General features: G+C 34.4%; 2 protein-coding genes and 1 long non-coding RNA gene across 4 annotated transcripts in view; 1 reads left to right on the top strand and 2 right to left on the bottom strand.

The window, feature by feature from the left end:
* Nucleotides 1-249: 249 nt before the first annotated feature.
* LOC105445422 lies at nt 250-9,183 on the bottom strand. The gene is made up of 5 exons (XM_030974450.1): nt 8,498-9,183; nt 7,696-7,734; nt 3,654-3,707; nt 2,839-2,999; nt 250-2,046 (listed from the first exon to the last, which is right to left on the bottom strand). The coding sequence occupies exons 1-5, from the start codon at nt 8,604-8,606 to the stop codon at nt 1,561-1,563; spliced, it is 849 nt and encodes a 282-aa protein (XP_030830310.1). The 5' UTR covers nt 8,607-9,183; the 3' UTR covers nt 250-1,560.
* Nucleotides 9,184-15,867: 6,684 nt separating this feature from the next.
* The window catches only part of LOC581114 (acyl-CoA 6-desaturase), a 29,067-nt gene continuing 20,153 nt past the window's right edge, over nt 15,868-24,781 (top strand). The window contains exons 1-2 of the mRNA XM_030973876.1: nt 15,868-15,912; nt 19,891-20,122. Coding sequence (XP_030829736.1) covers nt 19,898-20,122 — 225 coding nt within the window. The 5' untranslated portion in view covers nt 15,868-15,912; nt 19,891-19,897. The remainder of the gene's footprint in view (nt 15,913-19,890; nt 20,123-24,781) is intronic.
* LOC115919755 lies at nt 21,813-24,641 on the bottom strand. Of its 2 annotated transcripts, XR_004062006.1 has the most exons (3): nt 23,794-24,635; nt 23,366-23,428; nt 21,813-22,817 (listed from the first exon to the last, which is right to left on the bottom strand). It is a non-coding gene; the product is annotated as an uncharacterized LOC115919755 (long non-coding RNA). The 2 variants fall into 2 exon arrangements; XR_004062005.1 differs by having other exon boundaries at nt 23,366-24,641.

Below are 24,781 nucleotides of genomic sequence, written 5' to 3' on the forward strand. Positions count from 1 at the left end.
ACTTCCGGTCTGATTATTGGCTTACCTGATATTTTCTTTGCCCTAAAATACAAAACAAATATTAAAAATATCATGAAAACAGCAATTGAATGTTGAAGAGCATAATATCAAAGTAACACTTAAATACTAAAAATAAAAAGTGAGATTTTTTTAACCAGACTGTTTGTTCCCTTAACAAAAATACAAAGTAATGTTAACCTACAAGTTACAACAATATTATACATGAATAACATGATACATAATTCTGATAACAAATTCCTAATAATTAATATTTACATAGCGCTTTATACATTGAAAAATGAAATATGATTACATTACATATTGAACAGATAAGTTTTAAGTTTACTCTTGAAGGTTTCTAACATTGGGGACTCGTGTATTTCATGGTGAAGTTTGGCACAAATAGAAAGGGCACGATTGCCATAGCGGGTGTGGGTGCGAGTGCCTGGGGCTATTGGTACCTTCCGGTTCACAAAAGCAGCTTTCATGAAATGATACAATAAAACGTTTACATTACTTATACAAAAAAATACAAACATTAATAATTAGCTTGAGCATATGCTTTGGTAGTATAATGAAGAAGTCAACAATGTTAGCTTACAGTAAACTTATCAAAAAGTGTTGGAGCACAATCCCATTTTTTATTATGGAAAGAGAGTTTACCTTTTCTCTTTGCAATTTGATAGTTTATCTTCTTCATCATGAATCCTCTTAAAACAAGCAACTCTTGGCTTAAATTTCTTGCCGACGCACGAGTAAATTCATCGTGATTAATCATTGTACTATGTGGATAGTTGGATTTAAATGTGTCTATTTACAGATTTTGAATGTGATGCGTACTATCTTCTAATCAATATCATTCCCTAAATTATTTGGTCGCTGTAATTTTATATATTTATAGCATATTTATGATTGTGAATCATTATAAAAGATGATACGAATCGCTTTCTTCCTTTAAGATAGATTATCTTATAATAACGGTTAAAACTAAAATTTAACCGAATCAAACTCATTTCCAACCAAATATTTGAGTCTGGAAGAAAATCTGCAACTGCTGAGTAATAAAACAAAACATACAAGGCTTTCCGTTATTGCCGGGAATTAGGTTGTCAACCTCTAACGTCATCATTGTTCTATAAAGTCTGCATTTCTCAGCAACTTTCTCTATTTCGTTTACATTGAATTTGTCCTGGCCTTAACTGTATCAGACTATCACGTATAGCACTTCACGATGTTCCAAACCAGTCTTGACATGAAACTTCACAGTGAGTATTTCAAATTGGCTTGAAAAATAACAGAATCTTTACGATGTCCTTCCATTATTGCAATCTGAACTTTCCCGGCTAACATGCATACATCGATATCTCCGGAAATCAGTGAAATTTAAAAGAAAAAGGCTTTGTAAATTATCTTGAAAGTCATTTATAAGGATGATTATTCTCGTTACTATTTATTTCAGTATTATCACAGATAATTATATCGGGACACACATACCTAATTCATAACAGGACAATCGAGTGTGGTTCTGTTCGGAACCGAAAGGCTGATAGATTTTACATCTCATAAGCGAGGGTCTAGATAACCGTCTTCATCATAGGTAAGACGTGGTCGAAACTGACCGCCTGACTGCCTCACTTGACTTGGTAACACGTTGCTTGGTACTGTTAGAATTGGTTGAGTGCTTGGAAGAATATAACCAAAGTCATCCTGTTCCACATCTTTTAAGTGGTCCTCATCTTCTGCATTTACATACGTGCTTTCAGGAAGATCTGAAAGAACAGTATTGGTGGCGCTCTCGTAGTGACCCTCCAGCTTGTCCGCTGGTACGGTGTCTGTGGCGCTTTCGTAATTCACATTAAGTTTGTTCGATGGAATGCTTTCATAGTATACCACAGTAGGTTTCAAATGCTTGGTGTCTTTATCTTCTTCATCTCGTGACTGAGTTCCTGGGAGGGGTCGGGAGAGAGTTTCATTCAGTGCTGTCCCCTGGTTTTGTGTGTCACCTCTTTGAAGAGATCTAGACATGTCGAGGTAGGTGTGAGTCACCTAAAACAGAGTGGAGGCGCAAGTTAAACCCATAATTATAACCTAAACAATAGTTGTTAATTCTGCGATATTCGTCCCTAAAGACACTTTAGGTGTCACCATTTCAATGTATACATTCAAGTCACCAATGGTCCGTTATTATCGTTTTTTCAATGTTTACATTTTTATCTGATATACCAATTTATTACATTGCTTTATCTTAATTATTGGATCGATAATCACCAACTACATGCTTATCTTGAAACAAAGATAAAACATATAAATAAATCAAATCAAATTTATAACCAAGCAATGTGTGGCTATAATGTCTAATGCGAATGTACAAGAAACCTAAATGAAAGTTACTGAGAGGATAATAATTCTCTGAAAACTCGGGTCAGGCGCAAATCAGTTATAAACATACCATTTTTTCTTTAAACAGGAAAGAATGTTCATATGTTACAGAGGAAATAACGGAAACTGCATTATCAATTTCCTTTAAAAAAAAATAATTTAGACTTAAAAAAGAGGGGTGGTGGTAGAGGAGGTATCGAATAAAAAAATAAATAATAAAAAGTTGGTCTTATTTACCAAGGGTAGCCAAAACAGCCTGCTTTTCTTGCGGACACTGCAATTACTATTACCCCCAACATTGCCAAGTATGCATTTTACACATGGCTGGAAAGGGACAAAATGTGGGCAAAACACCTCGTCCATGGATTAAGCACCGATGCAAGATCTAACCCAGTCAAGAGCCTTCACCAATATACCACAGTGATATACTACGACCGCGTGTGGGAGTGTCTTCATTACCTCTTTTTTAGCCACATGTTTAGTAGAAAGATGCCTTCGAATCCGAGACACTATCCAGCATGATGCTATGAAAAGGAGAAGAACAGCCAGTCCGCCAGTGGTGCCCATAAAGACCAGAGTTTGTGTGGTAGGTGGCACGCACTCCTTGCTATATGGAGGAACTTATAATGAACCGGGAGATATAAGAAAGAAAATGACTTTCCTTGAGTATATTCCGGAACATTGTTGAATTCAACTTGGCAATGCGAAAAAGTGGCGTATACATGATATAAGATTCAAATTTCAAAACTAAATGTTATAATTTATGGACGTTAACATCACTTTGATTAATTTTGTTTATTTGGTGTATGAACGAAATACTTTAGATTAAGGAATATAATTTTCGCCATTGTCATGATCGTGGGTCTAGGTGTTTTCAAGCAACTGTTTAAGGTTATAAATATTGTTGAAAGTGAAATATTCCTGACTGAAGCTCCGAATAATAAGTGTACAAGAAATCGAAATTATAGAGTATTTTAAGAGACAGAACCAGTTCAATATTGGGGTTCAGTCAGAACAGTCGCTAGATTGTCTCCTCACATCATGTAGCCGTAACTGTTTATGGAGAATTGTGATTCTCGTGTCTAACTTTTGTGAGTTTGGAGATGCCATCACAAGACATGGGGTATCTTGAATATATTCGTTATTGAAAACAAAATATACATTAGGTCAAACTATGTCGATGGTTTTCCACAGGAGTGGGTTTCCTGAATTTACCTTCATTAGAAAGGAAGTTCCTTACAATACAAGACGAACATTTAACACAATTTATTTACCTTTGGTGGGCGTGGATGCCATTCCCATATGTACTGATGACGTAATGTCGAAAACTGTGAAATAGATGGTGACAATGAGTTACGTCTTTCTTTTTCAACCCCCATCATTCGTTGCAAATATTTTTCTTCAGGCATACTTTCCTTGATGAGATATACAAAATTAACATCATCAAGCCATGCAAACATCCGAAAAACATCCGGAAATTGTGGGAAAAAAAAAATCGCGAAAAATGCCCCAATATGACCTCTAATAATGGATAGGGGTTTCGAGGCTTGAGCGGCACACCCCCGTCCAAACCAAATCTGAGTATCCCTCGGGAAGAACACAATTTGCAATTATTTATGGTTAGTCCATTCTAATCATTCCAATATATATTGAAGGGAAGAATATTATTAATAGAACGAAGAAAAAACAATGAGTGGACTCAAAACAGTCCGAATTGACTGAAGATCTAAGGGACTGACTGTGAAGTCGATCGACCTATTACATTGGATTCCCAATGTCAGTTCTACGAGACCCCAAAACCGTGAAAAACGAACAGCAGATTTTGGCCTCATCGGCCTTCGTTCCTGTGTGCCTCCTGTTCACTGGGAAGCATTTCCACTTTCAGAAGAGGATGACTTTCTTTGATGGTGTGCGAACGGCAGCAAGAACAAAACATAGTAATATTCAACATATTTATCGTTCCTAAATGGACACTGTTGATACTATAAGGCTATCCTCCCAATTAACTGCATGATTTACCTTACAAAATATACCCCTTTTTTAGAGGGGGCGGAGGAGAGGGGGAGGGGGGGGGGTGGAGTTCTTTTTAAGTTCTAACAAACGATTCTACAAGGAAGCTTTGTATTACAAGACGGCTTGGACTATCATAGCGGCTTACCATGCACTCCTTACACAAATAGTTTTATTATTCGTTCAAAACAACTACAAAGACCTAGAAAGTAAATAACATTCGAAACTATTTAATCACCTGGCATTAATAATTATATCTTTACGAAAGTGTATATTTTAGCGGTTTATTCTAAAAGGCAATAATCTTTTAACATTATTTATATTCTCATTGCATTGTAGTAAGGGGTGTTTTATATGACCCATCAGATTCACATTACGCTCAGTTATCCCGATAAATTATTATCAGCATGCATATTAATTAACCTACTAATCAGAAAGTGAAACTGAATGAATAATAGATGTTCAAGTTGTTTGTGAAAATTGCATGCATCATATTTGGTATCACATCCCATTGTGTGTAAGTATGGTATACTTTACTTCCATGTTTCTCAGTCCAATGTATTTTTACACCATAAAGTAAATTGTGGTGTAAAACAGACCTTCTTTCCCTACCAGTTAGGAATACAATATGTTTTCACACATGTTTCTAACAGAGATAATGATATACATTTTGAATGATTTCAAACTAACTAACACGTACTAGACAGAATCTTATCCTAAAATAGTGCCAAAAAAAGAGATAATAGAAATGATTTGTTGGGAGAAAAGGGGGAAAATCTTTCTTCGTCTTTTTCTTTTTGAAGTTAGTTGTATTTCTATAATAATAGGCAGGCTTCATTATGCGAAAAAAATCATACACTGTAATTTCCGATGAGATAGCATGAACTTTATGATATATCTAGAAAGGTTGTATACAATGATGATTACAATGTCTCTTCAATATAGTAATGTCCTTTCAGTCCATGAGGAAGGCATTTCATTTACGTTGTTTCTCTCCACCAAGAATAGATGTTAAGTGGATACTCGGTATAGGATGTAAATGCGATTGTGGTTGGTTTGGCATGATCTTGTCCGTAAAATGGCCGAAAATAATGCTCCCAAATGTAGTGGAGAGTGTGCATTGTTTTGAATCCATTCTTGAATCCACTGACGGGGTTGGGGGAACACTGTTTTAAAAGCGCTTTGATTATGGTGCTACATTAAAATAGTTATTACTGTTTTCTTCGTTAGTAGTTTACTGTAATATCCGAATGTTATCATTAATATCGTTATAATTATCATTATCATGAATATCTTTATCATTATCATTATTATCACTATCGTTATCATTATTATCACTATCGGTAACACTATCATCACTATCGGTATCACTATCATCACTATCATCACTATCACTATCATCACTGTCGGTAACACTATCATAATTAATCATCGTAGGTTCCATTTTTATTTTGCTTTACTATACCATCACTAGTAGTCATGTGATAAATCACTGCTCTTCATCAATCCACAATTATATTTTATTGACAGACTTGAGAGGATCTCGTATAATCAAAACAACGTGAATAAAAAACGAAGAGGTCTTCAGAATTATTTGGTTTTGAAATGCATATCCTTGCTTATTCACGATGTATAAAAAGGTTTTCTTTCTACTTAACATTTTTACAAAGACAGATAGATACTTGAGTATCCATCTCTTATTTTCACTTTCACTATAAGATTGAAGGGAGAAGGCTATACATAAAGCCCATGGTTGATAAACAGGAAATAAACGTAATGCGATGAAAGCTGTATGAATTTAGCGTCGGAGGTTTTATGCAATTCTTAAAATTCACTTTTATAAAATAAGTTAATTTGAACTTACCTAGCTGTGCAATGATTGATATTATTTTATACAAAGGTAATTCACAACATGTACTTAACAATTAAAAGTACAAGCTATGCTTATGTGCATGATTTCTTGATCACTATAACTATGAAAGAAAATATAAAAATGTTATGGTAAGAACTACCGGATGTTTGCAAGTAAATTCCTTCTCTAAAGTTTATGATAAATTACCATTAACTGTTAAATTATTTCGGTTTTAACTAGTTTACTGCCCTCTCATTTATTTTTGTTCAGTTTTCTATAATCATCCATACACGCACACACACACATCTGATGGATATTATTCTCATGATGCCTTCCGTTGTCCAAAAACAATAACAATATAAAGAGATCACAGGCAAAAATCAACTGAAGAATAAAGAATGTACTACTGTTTACAAAATATACTAAAGGTTGTAAGTTTTGCATCACGGCTGTGTCTTGAATGTACCTATTATGTTTATGCACTATTTACTCATACTTATGAGAAAAAAAATACTTCACATTGGAAAAAATATTCATATAGTCCTTTATAATTATGTTTTTAAAGTGTCAGAAATGAAAATAAATGAATGAAGTGAATGAATGAAATGAAAGTGGTTAGAATAAAAACACTGCTTATTTAATAGCTGATTGTGCTAGAAGAGGCGTCTTGAACGAAACGCCATTTTACAAACCCACATAGCCATAAACTAATGGTGTGACCCCCACTGCAGGAGGCCCACACGATTGACTTAATTTGATCTCACTACAGATTTAGAATATTACCTTTGAATTGGTCCGTGACGACAGTCAGTATGTCTGTCACTGTAATAATAAGAAGTAAATCAATGTAAATATTTTCACACTCCTTCGTCAAATCATGTATACCGCCCTTTTTTTTAAACTTAAAAGTAGTTGAATGCCCTCTCGTTGATTTTTATTATTTTTTATCTTATCTAGAATTACGCACTCACACACCCCAGGTGGATATTATTTTCATGATGCCTTCTGTAATTGTCCGAAAAAAGGGGAAAAAAGATCACAAACAAAAATAAACTGAAGAGTAAATAAAGTACTATTGTTTTTAAAACGTTTCGAAGTGTGTATTTTTGGAATCATGGCTGTGTCTTGAATGCACTTATTATGAAGATTTACTATTTACTCTAATATATGAAAAGAATGCTTCTCATAGGAAAACAAATATTAATATAATGCTTTATATTCATGTAACTTGGTAAAGTATCAAGAAAATGAAAATAAACAAATGAATTGAATGAATGGAATGACAGGAGTTTACAAGTAAACACTGCTTATGTGATACAGTAGTTGATTGTGCTAGAAGAGGCATGGTTAATAAATGCCATTTTAGTGTGTGGCCCCCACTGCAGTAGGCCCACATGATGAACTTATTTAGATTGTTAACATAAAATGGCTACACTATAGATTTAGAATTTTACCTTTGAATTGTTCCGTGACGACAGTCGGTTTGTCTGTCACTGTGATAATAAGAAGTGAATCAATGTAAATATACACACTCCTTCAAATCAAGTATACTGCCCTTCTGGACTTTTTTGATACACTGCATTAGATGGAATAACGTAAAGATTTAAGCGGGTAGGGGCACACCGGGTCCGTGCCCCTTTAGGAATTCAATGGTTATAAAATGTTTGACCCCTACCAAAAAAGTTAGAACCTTTTCTTTTGCTTGGTTGTCAGAATATTTTCTTTTCAGAATTGTAATCCCACACTTTTCTTTAGGATTCTAGATTGCACATGCATAGATAAGCAATATGTATTTTCTTCAACTGTACACAACATTTTGAAGATACGAGGACAAACGTCACTTTTCTGGACCTTCAAAAAGCAGTGAGTCGCAAAAAAGTGATAAAAAATGAAACTGATTGCTCTTTTAAGCCCGATGATATTGAACTAAAGGATGCTTTCGTCCATGGAATAGAATTTGATATTTTGCTTCATAACCATTACCATAATATGACCACTTTATATGAACAATGGGTGATTACACGAAACATAAAAAGGAATATTTTTATGATTATTATAAAGACTAGCCTAAGCCAAGTATCGCATATTAGATACGAATATATCATGTGTTGGTGTGCTCATCAAGCCGCTATTAGAGTCTTTCAATCATTTACCACCACTGACATTGACTACAGCACAGGAAATGTACTTTTCTTCTTGTAAAACTTAGAATATGCTAAATTTTATTACGAAGCACGATTTAATTGTTTGTATTACCTGTAACCTCTTCACATGTTGGTATAGAATCGTTCCAAAGCAGATAAAACTGTGATCCTCCTGGAACACATTGCAGCGTTCCATTGCCTTTCAGACTGTATCCATCCATACACGTAAGATGAACGATAGAACCAAACCACGTGATCTTAGAATCTCAGGAATCATTGTGATGTCATCTGTTTGATGGCAGACTTTCAACAGTGACAAAGAAAACGAGAGAAGGAAATACAGAAAATCAAAGATTAGATCTCACAAATTGTAACACTTTTTATCGCATTAAAAATATTTCGTATTTTCTGGGCACATTTTAAAGATCAGTACATAAAAAGTAATTTTAATTTGAGTTTGCATGTATTATCGTTTCTACTTCACAAATTTCTTAATCAACTCAGTAACCAAATTTTGAGAATAAAGCTTTTTTGTTCGATCGTCATGTGCATAGAGAAAGAGTTTCGTGCCACATGGGTCTGGGCCCCTAACGAGATAATACAAATAAATTAATGCTTCAAACAAGAAGAAGAAGAAATAAACGCAACCAAACCAGACAAACAAACATTCTTGAAAAGTGATGATGACTCGGATGTACGCCACTTCTTATTAGATTGCACAAAATAATTATGAGGAACTTTACAAACCACACTGACGTATAAATAACTGACCAAATGACAGCTAAAAACAAATTTAAAGATGAATCTAACTTTAAAGATAAATCTAATAAATTGCTAAACAAATTATATACACGTACATAATAGAGAATCGTGCGAAAAGATAAATTCTTCATTTTAAAAATCCCATTTATTCTTAAATATTAAAAAAAAAAAAATGTATAATTTACTATATCACTATTCCCTAGAGGATTATTAACTATCTTTAAAAATATTGATCCGTTACTAATTCCCTTGAGCACGTTACGAAGACCAATTGTGACGTTGGACTCCTTTCAACTGGCAACTGGCACTCATTACGACACTTAGTCGAGGTGCCAATTTTAAACAAGAACGAAACCAACGATGAAAGTAAGACGATGGATGTCTCCCATAAAAGCCTCTAAAATGTGTAATACAAACCTATACATCACCATGATCACCATTAACATGACAGCTATCCCGGTGAATGGGGGCGTTCCCTGAAAACTTAATAATAACCCGGAAACAAAGTCAAGAATGATTTTGAGGGGCGATTCAGGTCCAAAACCCCTTTTTTTATAGGAGGAGAAAAATCAGACAAACTGATTGAAAAAAGGTGGACAATCTGGCGCATAATTATACGGTCTGATTCCTCGCTCATAGAGTCCCCTGATCGTGACAAGAAATCAATGTGAAACTTTGCTAGAAAGTAGAAAATGTCGGGAAAGTGGCAACATTTCAAATTTAGTTCGCTTATTATGTCATTGTCATGTAGTTGATGTGATAATGATGAGAATGAGCAATAGCTCCACCTCATCTAAAAGAGGTCATCATCGTTAGTCTTTACATTTTGCTATTGATTATCTATAGATGAGTCCAATCGTTTTAGTGCCCAAAGAGGTAATTTGAATTTTTAACTATATTCAATTTTGTTCCACATTTTCATTTTAGAACACCCATTCAGATTCATACAAACTGAAGAGTAACAAAACAATACGGGTAAAAAAACACGAATGAAGTATAAAATGTAAAGTTAATAAGTTAATTTGAGACAAATGTAGATTCAACCGGCAACAAATACATTAATACAATGTAAAATGTGAGGAGCCTATAAATAAAAAGCAAAGCTTGTGCAAATGCTCCCCAAACCAAAAACCTTACAAAAAACTTTTGATATGAGATGAAACATAACATCTAAGGAATGTAGGAAAAGGTTGCGACCGGAGATATTTTTTATTTAGTCAATATCGTGCTAGATATTGAAATATCATATAGGTCAAGCCTTGATGTACAGATACAGTGAGAGGGTCGTCGATTATTTTCAAGATGCTTCGCATCATGATACATAGCTAACTATTATCACCTCGAAATCATTGGGGGTGGGCAACCCTGCTACACACCCACCACCTATATATAGAAACGACGCCCTTATTCAATTCAAGGTTTATTTCGAAAAAAAATTGAATATAGTGACGCACATGTTGTAGCTAAAAAACTGAAATGTGTGTTTACAACTATCGAGGATACATATAAATAGAAAAGAATATCTATTCACGAAAACATATCTACAAGTCTACCATTAAGAGAGATTTTTGTAGACACTCCTTGCTCTCATATAGACTGCCATCACACAGCGGTTTCTTCAGGTAGAGGCTTGCTCTCTGCTCTCCTGATCTTCTTTTCACTTCTCTACAGAGAACTAAGTCAGACAATATTCCCTAAATAAGTGAAAACCCAATGGTCATTCCTTTCATCACAATATCCTTGGAAAAGAAAGAAATGTAAATCTAAAAAAAAATGATAATACACAAGGCATTTCTATTCGTTAAAAAGAAAATATTATACCCATGTAAAATATGCTCTTGAACCTTTATAAACGACACCAAAGACATTTTCTAGTTTTTGTGAAATAGGCAAATTGTTATCAAATAATATAAACAATATCATGTCAATAAGAGATTTGAAGAAGATCTATCAGAGCACTTTGGGCCCTCGATTCAATCTAATTTTTTCAAGAGGGGCAGAGTATAAACACAACTGCGATTTGGATGAAGAATAAAGTTGAATAAAAGTCGGCTAATGTGAGACAGGTCAAAATTGCACTGTTTTGTGACGAAAATACCATTTCAATATCTTTATCTATTTCTATCAATAAATTTCTAAATAATATCTCCACAGGAAGTGAACATGGAGAAACAAAGAAGTTAATATGTTTATCAACTTCGTACTTCTAAAGAAGAATATGATTCACACATATCTGTTTAATCATCAATATGTTGATTTCTTTAGTGAGTTAAGTACTTTTTTTTTCTTCATATTTTTCCCTCCACAGGGATTTTATTGATTTTCATTTGAAACACATACAAAAATATATATTCAAGGTAATTTACATAACATAAATAAAATAAAATTGCCTTTTCCAGATACAAGTATTGTTGAGCTGTTGAGTTAACAGAAAACGAACAAATAAATAATTCGTTTCTAACACTCATGGAAAGAAAAACAAATACAGAAAAAATATCATTTTAAGTAAACAAATTCCTGAATTGAAACCATTTTCTTGTGAATTTATTATTTCTACAATTCGAATTTGCAATATACATTTCGTTTATGAAGTAATTTATAATCGAAACTCTAATACTATCAAAGTCGGGCAATTGTTTCTTTATTTTGGAAGTATCAGTGGCGTAGACAGGTTCGTACACCTGGGGGGGATGACTCGGGGCGGATCTAGCTTTTTGCTAAGGGGGGGTTGACCAATAATGACGATGCGGAGCATCGTCCACGAGCCGCGAAGCGGCGAGCCGATTTTTTTGGGGGTGTTTATTTGAACCCCGTAAGTGATGTTTTCCTGGCATCTATTAACACAATGGAGACCATAAAAAGCAGTGCATGATAACGTCTTTTTAAATCAAGTAACAATTAAATACACAGTTATATCCAGAGTTATCATGTGTTTGGTTAAGTTACCAGATGAGTTGAATATCTTCTCACAATATTTGCACTTGAAAGGGTTTCTCTCCAGCGTGCGTTCTTTTTTCTTTCTTTTTTTTCTTTTTTCTTTCTTTTTTCCCCCTTTTTTTTGTTTGTTTTTTGGGCCGCCAAAGGGGGGGTTTAAACCCCCTAACCCCCCCCCGTAGATCCGCGCCTTAATCTTGTGGTTATCTTGTGGTTTCCAAACCACAAGATAACCACAAAATACTTGTAAGATTTTCTTCTTTTTTTACCGTCTGAATTGGCTTTCACCGTGTGAATGCGGCCAATAACAATAAACACAATTACAATAATGATGAGGATTATTATTATCATCATCATAATTATTATTATTATTAATATTAAAATTGTTATCATTATTATTATTACTATTATTATCATCATTATGACTTATTAAGTAAGCAAATATCATTCCCCAAAACCTGGGGGGGATGATTGTACATGCCATCCCCCCCACCTTGTGTGGTGGGGGGGATGCATCCCCCTCATCCCCCCCGTTGTCTACGCCCCTGGGAAGTATACACCATCTGTCGCACCACAATCAGTATACAATTCAATGCATAATTATTTGAACCTTTTAAACCTAATAATTTATCTTGTAATGAAAATGTTAATTTATTTCCGGTTCCAGTATTAATCCAGTGTTCTAACCTACCCCAAATATTTTTAACATGCGTACAATCACATAGCAGATGTATAACTGTTTCAATCTGTTCATTAAAAAATGTACATTCTTTTCTTGGGACTAAATTCATTTTAAACAGTAGATCGTTCGTATATGATATGCGTTGCAAGACTTTAAACTGAAACCATCGTAAGCCCACATCAATGGTACATTTAAATCCAATAGAACAATATGTTTCCGAATTCTTATCATTCAGGTCGAAAATGCATTTCCATTTAAGAAAACTTTTACATAGTCCTTTTCTTCTCTTTAATAATATTGCATAGATATGTGAACATCCTTTAATACGTTTCATAACAAATGCCATTGTATCTGGGAAAAGAGGTTGTGGCACCTTGTTAAAAATAGTACAATTGTTAAACCCTTGTCTAATTGCATCGCATAATCCACGATAAAAAAGAAAATTTATTTGAATATTATAGTTTTCTTGAAAGTGTTCCAGAGAGAAAAAAAAATCACCATTTGTGTCTAAAATATCGTTAACAAAACGAACTCCCTTTTGACACAATTTTTTTATTATATATTGAGCTATTGCCTATTTTAATGTAATCATTATTCCATAAGGGTTGGCAAGAAAATGTTATCATGATGCATGGACAAGAGCGTACTATAAGCCATGAACATTTCTTTCCAAAAAAGGTTCTTTGTTTTACCTGCCAGTTCCCGAAAATAATTGTTTCCCATATATAATTTTAAATCTTGCCGTTCAGGCAAGAAAGATTGCAAAAGACAGAGGATATTGCTATCTATTGAGCCAATTACTAATCTCTTAATCCAGGAAATTTGTAATGATTGGCAATGTGTGTATATATCTATAATTTTAACCCCTCCGTCTGAGTAACTTTGTGACATTTGATTTCTACTTATTTTACCAGGTTTCTCCCCCCATATAAATCTATAAAAGTGAGCATTTATATCTTTCAAAAGATTTTCACCAGGATTAGGGAGGGACAAAAAAAAGGTAGTTTAATTTGGATACCAAATTAAAGTACTTGATTCTGATTTAGTAATAGTAATTTGAGATACTTTGAATGTTATTATGTTATATGTTATACTACTTGCAATCTTTAGGAGTTAGAGTTATATAATGTGTTGAGGTTAACTCTGGATAATTATTTGGCAAAACAGTTGTAAATAATATTTTGACAGTAAATAGTATGCGATTGTCATTGAATCATCTTCAGTTTTGTGTTTTAGAGTAAAATTCACACTTTTACCAACTATCATTCCGTTTATCATAGGTGTTGATTAAACGTGTATAGGAAGGACGGTACCAAAAAAGGATTGCCAGGGTGAGTGGTTATCATATAAACCACTAATCCAATCAGGCGCGTACGTAGGGGGGGGGGTGGGGGGGGGGGGGGGGGTTTGGGGGGTTAACCCCCCCCCTTTGGTTTTTGTACGTGCGTATTTTTGAGCAACCCCCCTCTGTTTTTGTTTTGTTTTGTTTTGTAATTAAAAAAAAAAAATTATGCCAATGCTTGACCTAAAAACCTGACCTTACCCCCCCCCCCTACGGAACAAAATGTCAAATTGTCAAATTTCGAGACCAAAAAAAAAAGAAGAGTGCCCTCTTACCCGATTTTTTGGGGGATCAAAACAACAAAAAGTGTCCTCTTACCGCCCCCCCCCCGCTTATTTAGCGGCTGGCTGAGTCGTTGCGAAATTTTCGGCCCGATTTCAAAATGTTAACCCCCCCCCCTTGAAAAAATCCTGCGTACGCCACTGAATTCAATGTAGTTTTAATTGGAAATTATGCTTGATTGTTCCATAAAGTTCATTTGATAGTTGTATTCATTTATTTGTTGGGAGAGTAATATAACGATGGAAAAACTATAGTTGTGATTAGATACTAGTTATTTTCATGCAATATTGATCATGAATGGAATAACAACCTGTATATCATTTGTTATTATGAGTCGGCTTGACCGTTGTTGGAATTCGTATCTTGGAGTCAATTACACGAATATGTTTATTGTCATGTGTGTTTTTAAAATGTGTCCTCATTTCTAATTAATCTTTTAAAAATGTTATTAACATCGAACCACAACACAATGATGGGGCGTGTCGTGTGTACCAGTTTCTGCGTGTTACAAGTATAGATAACGCCTTATCAGATAATCAGGGTTGGGCCTAGCTTTATGGTCTCAGGGGGCAAATAGCGGATCGTAACATGGCCGGAACCCCCCCCCCCCCCTCCACCCACCCCCACCCCAAAAAAAAACATACACAAAAAAAAAAAAAAAAAAATTAAAAAAAAATAATCGCAAAACAAAACGAAACACACAACAACAACAATAAACCAAATACATTATCGTACACCGCGTTTTTAAGACTAATTTGACGTTATTTTTGTTTTGTAATGACTGTTCCATTTCCGGTCTTGGGCCTGTAATAATGGAATGGAACAACAAACTCAGCTCAGCCTGATGATAAATTTGATACTAAAATTTGATGAAGGCTAAGTTTAGTGGTTTCCAAAACATGCCCAAGGCCTGATTACCAATGAATGGAGCGTTAGAATGTTTTGAAGACTTTATATGTCATTTTGAGGCTCTTAAAAAAAAGTCTTTGCACATGCAGGATTTAACTGGAATAAAGACTAGTATCATTCTAAAATTTTGAACTTGCGTAATGTCAATTTGATATCGATAGCATACAGCTGTCTCGAAACGATATATCGGACTCCGAGAATCGTACGGTGCTCGCCTCATAGCTACATGAGATCACCTGATTTTATATTGACGGGATTTCCCTGTTCACGACGTCACCCCATCCTCTAAATAAACACTTGATTACAGAAAATACTGGAACTTGAGATGAAATATTTATAGCTTAAATCAAAAACAATATTATATTTAAGTTGATGAAACCATCATCATCTGTTGGAATTATTACATGTTCTTGAATGAATGCATTAAATTAACACTGACGATGCAGGCTGATAAATAGTTTGAGGTCGTTAGTTACGCTCGCTAGGGCAAAGGTTAACGGCACGAGTATCGGACTTGCGCATGTACGATATTTATGACACGTTGAAGTTACACTGTTGTCAGCTGCTCTTCCCGTGCCGTGCCGCATCTTGTACCAGCTTCATTTTGGAACTTAAAGTGAGTAATTTACCTGGTTTAAATCCGTATTCGCTTTTATTATGATGTAATGTAACCATTAAATGACTGGCCATAATGACAACTTATTTTATATGGTTGATTTTTACGAAACAATGTAATTTTGTAAACTTTATTTCGGCGTGAATGACCTTCTCATTCCAGCGGGGACGTTGCCCCTGGGCGCCAGGCACGTAGACTGCGGTGCAGGTAGTGCTCGAGCGCGAGCACTGATCAGTGTGTGTTCTGCAATTCTCTTGAGTGTTGTTGGTGTGAACAGGTGAAATGGGCGGAGGATGTCGTAAGTTTGGAGATGTCTTCGAGAGTCAGAGTGAGACTGAGTCTGATCTTCCTAAACTAGCTAGACATAGATCTTCTAGATTCTAGTCTAGACTCTAGATCTAAATCTCTCATGATAATGATATTTGGCAAGATGAGGAAATGAGACATAGATCTAGATCTAGTCTAGCCTCAGACTATGTCGCAATTTCTACCTCATTTTATATAAAAGTAATTTTATGAAGACTGCAATTATTTGAATGAATAAGGAAATAAAATATTGAAAATAGAAATACATAATAAATAATAGTAGGGTGTCTGAACGATTTTTCAATTTTCAATTTGGGATCGTTTTTCACCATTTTTGTTTGATATTTGAATTAAAAATGTAATCATAATAATACATTTCAAATTTCAAGTCTCGCCGATGTTTCTATCAAAAGATACAGCCCCTTCAAAACGCTGAAATATTCATAGCATTTTGCTCAGAATCGACGAAAAAGACGTACACGCAGAGTAATGTTGTTTTGCTAAATTTAGCCAAACAGCTGTATCGCGCGATATGCAAGCGTATGCATATCGTACGCAAGTTGCTCAGCCAATGCGCGACTTGCAAGCTTGAGCCACGCTGTCTCCGCGATATGTGCCATTGACTAGTATGGGTTACCGTTCCCGCCATAGAACCCGGAAGTGAATACACGTTGTAGTCAATGGCAATATCGCGGAGACAACTCTCCGCGATATTGCCATTGACTACAACATGTATTCACTTCCGGGTTCTATGGCGGGAACGGCCACCCATACTTTCATTCACTATAAGCGCACATGTTACGCGATGTAACCATGGTTTGGACTGAGCGGAGCTCACGCCTCCCTAATTAGCTGATTCCAAAAATGTGGGAAGGGTATTTTCAAACTGTTATAACAAATGATCCCTTGTGGCTAGCAAAAAAAAAAGCATCTGGATATTATCCTTACGTCTAGCCCTGCTTAAGCCGCGGGGCGGCAGCTCAGGAAAGTGGCAAATTTTGGAGCTAGGATGCAAACAACATTTCAATCGCTGTTTTGACCAAGATATTTTTAGAAATCTGGGGGTGGCCCCCGATGGGGAATATGGAGAAAAACCTGCTCTTTCATATGACACCTCATTTATTGAGTTTCACCTTCAGGATCATTTGTTATAAAGGTTTGAATTTCAAATTTTTTCATAAAATCATTGACCAATTTTGGATGGTCGCGCAATGCACGTAGACCACATAGGGAAGCGTACAATCTCTATGGGAAGGGTTTTAGCACACAACATTGGGTGCGCGATCAGACACCCTAATAATAGCTTGGGACAAGAGATAGTCTAGACCTATAAAAACAAAATCAGAAATTACATAGATTAAAACTTGTTAAATAAAAGTGTGAGTGTTTCAAACTTTCAATTCATGAACGGTGAATCAGTATTTGAGATGGCTACTCCTGGAGATATTGATTTGATAGTTTATAAAAATGCACCCTTATATTTTTCTTATTAAACTAAAAATACAAATACTTGCTAAGAAAGTTGTGTCCAATGTTTTAGGCTTTGAAAACAAGTTAAACAACATAGGCTAGACCTATTCAAATAACAAAATTTAAGCTTATCTAAATGTTAATAATACATGTTTAAAACTATTCAGTTTACACATGTGGAGAAAATATCTTGAAATTTAAATTTAAATGTACATGTAGATCTGAAAACTAGAGAATGTACTTCTGACTTTTGTGTTCTGTATCTGTATCTGTATCTGTCCTTGACGTACAATCACCAGCATTTGGTTATCGCGACTTTGGCTTGCCTGCCATTGAAGACTACCCAGCTCTTCAGGGATTTTACTGTTTTACCAAAATGTTTTGATATTTTCTTTTCATACAAATATTGATTTTTGAGTTCACTTATAAACTATTCACAGTGTAATTTCTCATTTAATAGATTTGATATGTATTTAGGGAATTTAATCACCTAAATAAAAGAAATAGATTTCTTTCCTACCTTGTCTTGTAGAAACACCTGTTGAGTACAGACACTTGGAACATATATTATATCACAAGTAGTAGTTCAAATATTGCACAGCACCCGAAGAAAGAATATGTAAGACCATGTACAAAGTAATGACGCTTCTTTGCGAATTAAGTAAGGAAGAAGAAACTTATAATCTCTATAAAGTAATAAGGCCTCGGAACCGAGTAGAGAAACAAGCGAAGAAATAGGACAAGAATTAAGATGAAGCTGAATTAGCTTTGCTGTAGATCGATTCAAGACTCTCTAGAATACGTGTGCTCTAGATATGAACAGCTCAGGAGAAGTGATGAAAATAGGTGTGTCAAATAAAGCAAACAAGTGTAATGTGCCTGTACAGTACATGTATAAGCTATACCAGTACATTAGGTGGTTGCACATCCCAACCCATAGGGTGTGGAATGTGCTTGCCAGAATAAGTATGTGTGGCACTCTAGTAATGTAACAGGTGTCACTAAAGAAATGAGTGACAATGGAATAAAAGGCTAGACTTCAAGCCACACAATATAGACAAGACAATAATATATACAAATGCAAAGTTCTCCAAAGGTCAAGTCACTACATGTAGGACAAATCTAGGCTTAGGCCTACTAACAGCTATGAATTAAAGATAAACTCCAGTACTGGTAAAAAAAAAAAATTAATTCTCACAGAATCAAACGAAACTTACACTGAATGTTCAAGATTACAAATAAATGACATGTGCCAAACAATTTTAGAAGAAAATGTATACTGGCTGAGTAATGAGCATAGAAAGACAAGGAAACCAAGGTAGTACCATCCCCGACACCATGTATGTTGTCCCATATATAGCTTTCTATGTGAGTGTTTGTTACTTTACCAAGACTCGGTCAAATTTATTATGATTTTGATGACTCCAGAACCTTGCAGTGCACACCAATACTTACATGCTACATGATCAACTGTTTCTGATCCTTTCACACCTTTTCTTTCACAATGCAATCGCATTACCAGTACTAAAGTTTAGCTTTAATTAGTTTTCAAACTGATACAACTTTTCATGATTTAATGAACTTGATACATGTAGTTGCCTTGATCAATATGTTCTTGTTTACATTGTAATGTTTTTTTGCAGGGTGTCAGTCTTTCCAGGGATTAATATTAAAGTTAATTTTTTTGTAATCCCATCACATTTTATATTTATAACAGTCAATACATCATTAGTGTCCCCTATATCCCACTTCCTTTTTTGCAGGCCTATCTAACATTGACTAATTTTGGTTTTGTACATTACCATGATCTTTATTTTTAAGTTTATTTGCATGATTTTCATGATAATGTGAAAATAGATATGTAAAATCCGTTTAGGGTAGATAGGAAAGCCTAATATAGAGAAACATTACATGTTCCCCTATACAATACATGTTCCCATAAAATGTTCATAAATATTAAAGTGCCATACCAAGACGTGTGTCTGCATCAAAATAAGTCTTTCCTTTGCATTTTATTTAATGGATTCAACGAAAGATAGGCATCAGGTGAAGATCTGAAAGGCAGTGGTGAAGCCAGTGGCTCTTCAGACTAATGCATGCCAAGTAAGGCTTGGTGATATCAATATCATATTTCATAAATCACAGAGCCTGTAAGGTTAGCTTGCACAGTGTATTTAAGTGTTTTACTTCTTTGTACCGCAGTGTAAAGATGGGTCTGGGAGCAAACCAGCATGGAGAGGTACAGGGTGCCGTACACAAACCTCGAAGGTTTGTGGGTGATGTGACCTGGGATGAAGTAAAGAAGCATGATGGGAAGACGATGAAGGAGAAGTGGCTGGTGGTTGATGACCAGGTGTACGACATCACACAATGGAGCAAAAGACATCCAGGAGGATATAAAGTCATCACTCACTATGCTGGGCAAGACGGAACTGTAAGGGTCTTGAATTATTATGAGAAAGACAGTTTAAAGATATAATCAGGACATGTAGGGAGTAATCGGCATTTAATATACACAGCAACACTAAATTATACTTTTTGAATCCTGAAATACAATAGCAATAATCTTCTTGTTCGTACATGTACTAGTTTCTGTCATCAATTGCTGAACAGTCACTTTCCTACACTTGATGAATTCTTAACTTCAACCATAGACCAAATACACCTGGTTATGTTCTGAGCATGTATGTGATAATGATATACTGTAAGGAGTCCAGTCCATGAATCCAGAACCAGAGGCCACAGTATGAAAGTAAGGAAGCCAAAGTGTAAATCTGTGCTTCGTCAAAATTCCTTCTCTGTGCGAAGTTGCAACAACTGGAATTCCTTACCAGACTCGGCAGTCAGAGCAACAACTGTAAATCAGTTCAAATCTATCCTTGGGAAATATTGGTACAGCCACCCCCTTAAGTACACCCCAGTCGTAAAAAAATAGGAAAAAAATAGGGGAAAAATAAGGAAAAAATAGTCCCGAAAATATATTTTTTTTCTATTTTTTCCCTATTTTTTTTAAAGGAAAAAATAGGGAAAAAATAGTTTTGGAAATAGGAAAAAAATAGGTTTGAAACAATTTTTTCTATTTTTTTCCTATTTTTTTCCTATTTTTCAGACCTAAAAATAGGAAAAAAATAGGGAAAAAATAGTGTAGAAAATGGTGAAGAAAATAGTAAAAAAATAGTGATAACTAGGTGCTAGTGGACAGTGAAAAATAGTGAGGAAATAGGAAAAAAAATAGTGAGGAAATAGGAAAAAAATAGTAAGAAAATAGGAAAAAAATAGTAAGAAAATAGGGGAAAATAGTAAGAAAATAGTAAGGAAATAGGAAAAAAATACTAAGAAAATAGGAAAAAAATAGTAAGAAAATATTAAAAAAATAGTAATAAAATAGGGGAAAATAGTAAGAAAATAGGAAAAAAATAGTAAGGAAATAGGAAGAAAATAGGAAAAAAATAGTAAGAAAATAGGGAAAAATAGTAAGAAAATAGGAAAAAAATAGTAAGGAAATAGGAAAAAAATAGAAAATAAGTGAGGAAATCAGTAAAAAATAGTCAGGAAATAGGGGGGGGGGGGGTCACTCATCCTTTACTTTCATGGATTTCTCAAGCACTACCATCTCACACATCCAGTCAACGACTCTGTACATTCAATTAAATCATACAGTGCAAACTTGATATAAAGAGATCAGTTATACCTGAAATGACAAGGTAATTTAACAGCTTTTGGGGGTTAAGATTTCTTGGTTGCACATGACCTCATTGTCAAAAGTTTCCACTGTAGAATAGTCACCCTACTCCTACAGCTCTTTTCTCTGCATCGATGCACCTACTCAGTTTGCCAAATTCACTTCATCCTTTCAGTCCAATCCATTCAGTAGAACATTTAAAATAGTCAATGGGTATATGGAAAAATGTTATACAGTCCACTCCTATTATAACGAACATGGATCACCAAGATTTTATTATCAGGCAATTCTCATCAGTCCCAATTTTAAACAAACCAATGTGTTCAGTAACTTGAGTATAACATGATTTCATTTTAACAAGGAAATTGGCTTGGTCCCGAGCACCTCGTTATAATGGCAGTGGACTGTAACAAAAAAAAAGAATAAAAGGGAATGTGTCATATAAAATACATGTACTTTATTTTCGAGAGGTAAACACAATGACATGAGTTTAGTATAGTATGTGTGTTCATATAAGCAAATAAATAAAAGAACTTAACTGATATTTACAATCTTTGGTTAAGTACTGTAGTGTACATGTTGTAGTAATAGAGTTGTTCTTGGTTTGCTATGATTATACTCTAAAAAAACAAAAACAAGACAAATGCGACTGCGTCTCCTATATGCCTCCGCCTTAAAAAAATATCATCCACCTAGAATGTAGCTTTCTATTTTTGTTCAAATAAAGTATTCAGGTGAGTTTCAGGACTATTACTGAGCCGATGTGGATATGCCAGGCGATCACAAGCTCTCTCCCTCACTAGTAACCAAATAAAGCAGTATTCTTGACATGAGAGTGTTGTTTTCTGTCTCTTTTATTACAATTTAATTGCAAAGTGCTCTTAATAATGTAATAACATTTTCAAACCTCAAGAAAATCATGACAAGTAAAAAAAAAATTCTCGTTATTTACAAAGATAACAAAATAAAATAAATCATAAAACAGATTTTTCAACAATGCATGCATGCTCTATTGTACAGTTGACATGTTACATAATTTTCTCAATCTCAATTGAACTGTCAAAATCTTAATACAATCATCATAATCTAGAAACACTTACTACAAAATCAATGACATGTCATGTCATTGAGATATATATAAACAAGAAAATGACAGACTTACATGCTACTATTTTCAAATAGTTTTACAAAGTATACCATCATTACCATGTATCATAAGTAATGGTCTTACTGTATGGTCCTTTATCTTCACAATATGCAGGCACTCATTGTGTACACATACATGTTGTACTTGCCTATGAATCTCAATGATTAGACATAAGAATTACATAATAAAATGGAAACAAATACTAATGTAAAGGATACAGATGTTGGTCATGCTGTTCACAGGCATCGAATGGTGGTTGTACGTTACATGTACATTGTAGCTTGATTAGTTTCAATTGATCTGTAAAGATATAAATGAAATGTGAGTTAGGGGTTAGAATAATCATGCATTGGTACATTTATGAACATGCAATTAATACTTAGTACAAGTATTTATGTATTTCATAATGAAAAATTCAAAGGCACAGAACATGTGTGTACAAAAGTATGATAGCAAAAAAGATGCCAGGCTGACGACGAACGGATGGTGAAACAACAGAGTCATCAAAGAGCTGTCAAGGTGCATAAAATGTAAACCACTCAGGTAGGCAATTAATTAGAGTTATTTTATTCTTAGATATATTGGGTGAACATACATAAAATAAAACATAAAATACAGAAAAGAAAATAGTAAAGGAACAATTTGTTGAAGAAAAAAATAAAAAGGAAAGAGAAAAATAATGTAGATCTAGGTAGAACTTGTGCCACTTGCAAATTATTGTTCTAGCATAATGATGAGGTAAACTACTCTAATATTTTGATGTCAGATCTTAACTAACAAACATGAAATAAATAAACCCAAAAAAATTATCAACAATAGATTTAGATTTCTACTTAGTAAGGACATACCTCGCAGACACACTCTCGGACTTGGAAGACTTGCTCTTCTTCTTGCGTTGTGTTTTCTGATTCCTAGAAAAATAATTTGAGATACAATTTAGCCTAAAACCACATCAAAACATTATATCATGCAAGGCAAAATAATTGACAGACGTAGTAATGGTACAAAATCTGAATTTTTTTACGTGGATTTATTGTAATCACGTTTGTTTACATTCACTCATTCACTAACAGACACTACACTGCACTTGGAGATTCACTACACTTCACTAAGAAGTTGTGTAGTCTACAACCTCAACACTAGCTACATGGGAATATTGATACGTAAAATAACATTCTATAGGCCTACTATGTCTATGAAGTAGCATTATATTCAACAACAGACACAATAAAAATATATATATCATAATATAATTAAGTTTCAGAAATAAACGTACCTTTTCAGCTGTTTTCTGGGGCCAGTTCCGCTCGTCGATGGTCCGTAATTCGACAACAAACTCGTTTCTCTACGAGTGGGACTAGTAGTAATATTTTGAACATTAGTCGGGCTCATTTTCTTGGGAAGAATCACTAAAATGGGATAAGGAGGCATCGGAGTATGAGGAGTCACTATCTCTTGATGAAATTTCATCGCTAGAATAATTGCTGGAAGACATTTTGGTGTGATTTGGAGACGTTTGATGAACGAAAATCAGCAAAAGTCCGATGCGCACAGCAGTGTCAGTGGGGGGAAAAAAATAACGGGTAATTTTCAAATTACGTACTTGCGTACTGTCCTCTACGTTGAAACTTTGCGCACACATAGAACGGGAATATCTCGATCGAATGCTTTTTTTTCTATTAATAAAGGAGATTTTTTTTGGTTGAAATTTCTATGTGTACATTTTCTTTTTACACATGGTTTATGTATGGTTATCTTTGAGTGCACTAGTCACTACTATAGTTTGTAAATAAAATCAAGAATATTAATAAAGGAACAAAATTGAAATTTCGTACATTTTCTTTTTACACATTGTTTATTTATGGTCATCTTTGAGCTCACTATTCAATATGTGACCCCACAGCTAAAAACAACCAATAAGTCGCAAAATGAACAACAGAGATAATGGCAGGAGAAGCGGGCTTTTTGAATAGGATGCCAGTCATAAACAATGAAAATATGCAAGTTTAGAAAATAGACAAAAAATAGTTCACAAATTTGTATCATGTCATAAAAAATTTAAGTGCAAAAAATAGGAAGAAAATAGTACTCGCAAATAGGTAAAAAGAAGTCTGAAAAAGATTAAGGTGAAAAAATAGGGAAAAAATAGTCTGAAAAAGATTAAGATGAAAAAATAGGGAAAAAATAGTCCTATTTTTTTTGAGAAAATAGGCAAAAAATAGTCTGAAAAAGATGAAGGTGAAAAAATAGGGAAAAAATAGTTT

Source organism: Strongylocentrotus purpuratus, unplaced genomic scaffold (assembly GCF_000002235.5).
Source record: "Strongylocentrotus purpuratus isolate Spur 01 unplaced genomic scaffold, Spur_5.0 spur5_scaffold_7, whole genome shotgun sequence".
Lineage (NCBI taxonomy): Eukaryota > Metazoa > Echinodermata > Echinoidea > Camarodonta > Strongylocentrotidae > Strongylocentrotus > Strongylocentrotus purpuratus.

What these genes read in the sequence shown, in the direction of transcription:
- LOC105445422 (XM_030974450.1), bottom strand. Translation starts at nt 8,606, where the DNA reads ATGGATGGATACAGTCTGAAAGGCAATGGAACGCTGCAATGTGTTCCA. An exon ending in AACATGTGAAGAGGTTACAG is followed by an intron (nt 7,735 to 8,497) that starts GTAATACAAACA and finishes TTATTATCACAG; the next exon opens with TGACAGACAAACCGACTGTC. An exon ending in GGCATCCACGCCCACCAAAG is followed by an intron (nt 3,000 to 3,653) that starts GTAAATAAATTG and finishes GTTCATTATAAG; the next exon opens with TTCCTCCATATAGCAAGGAG.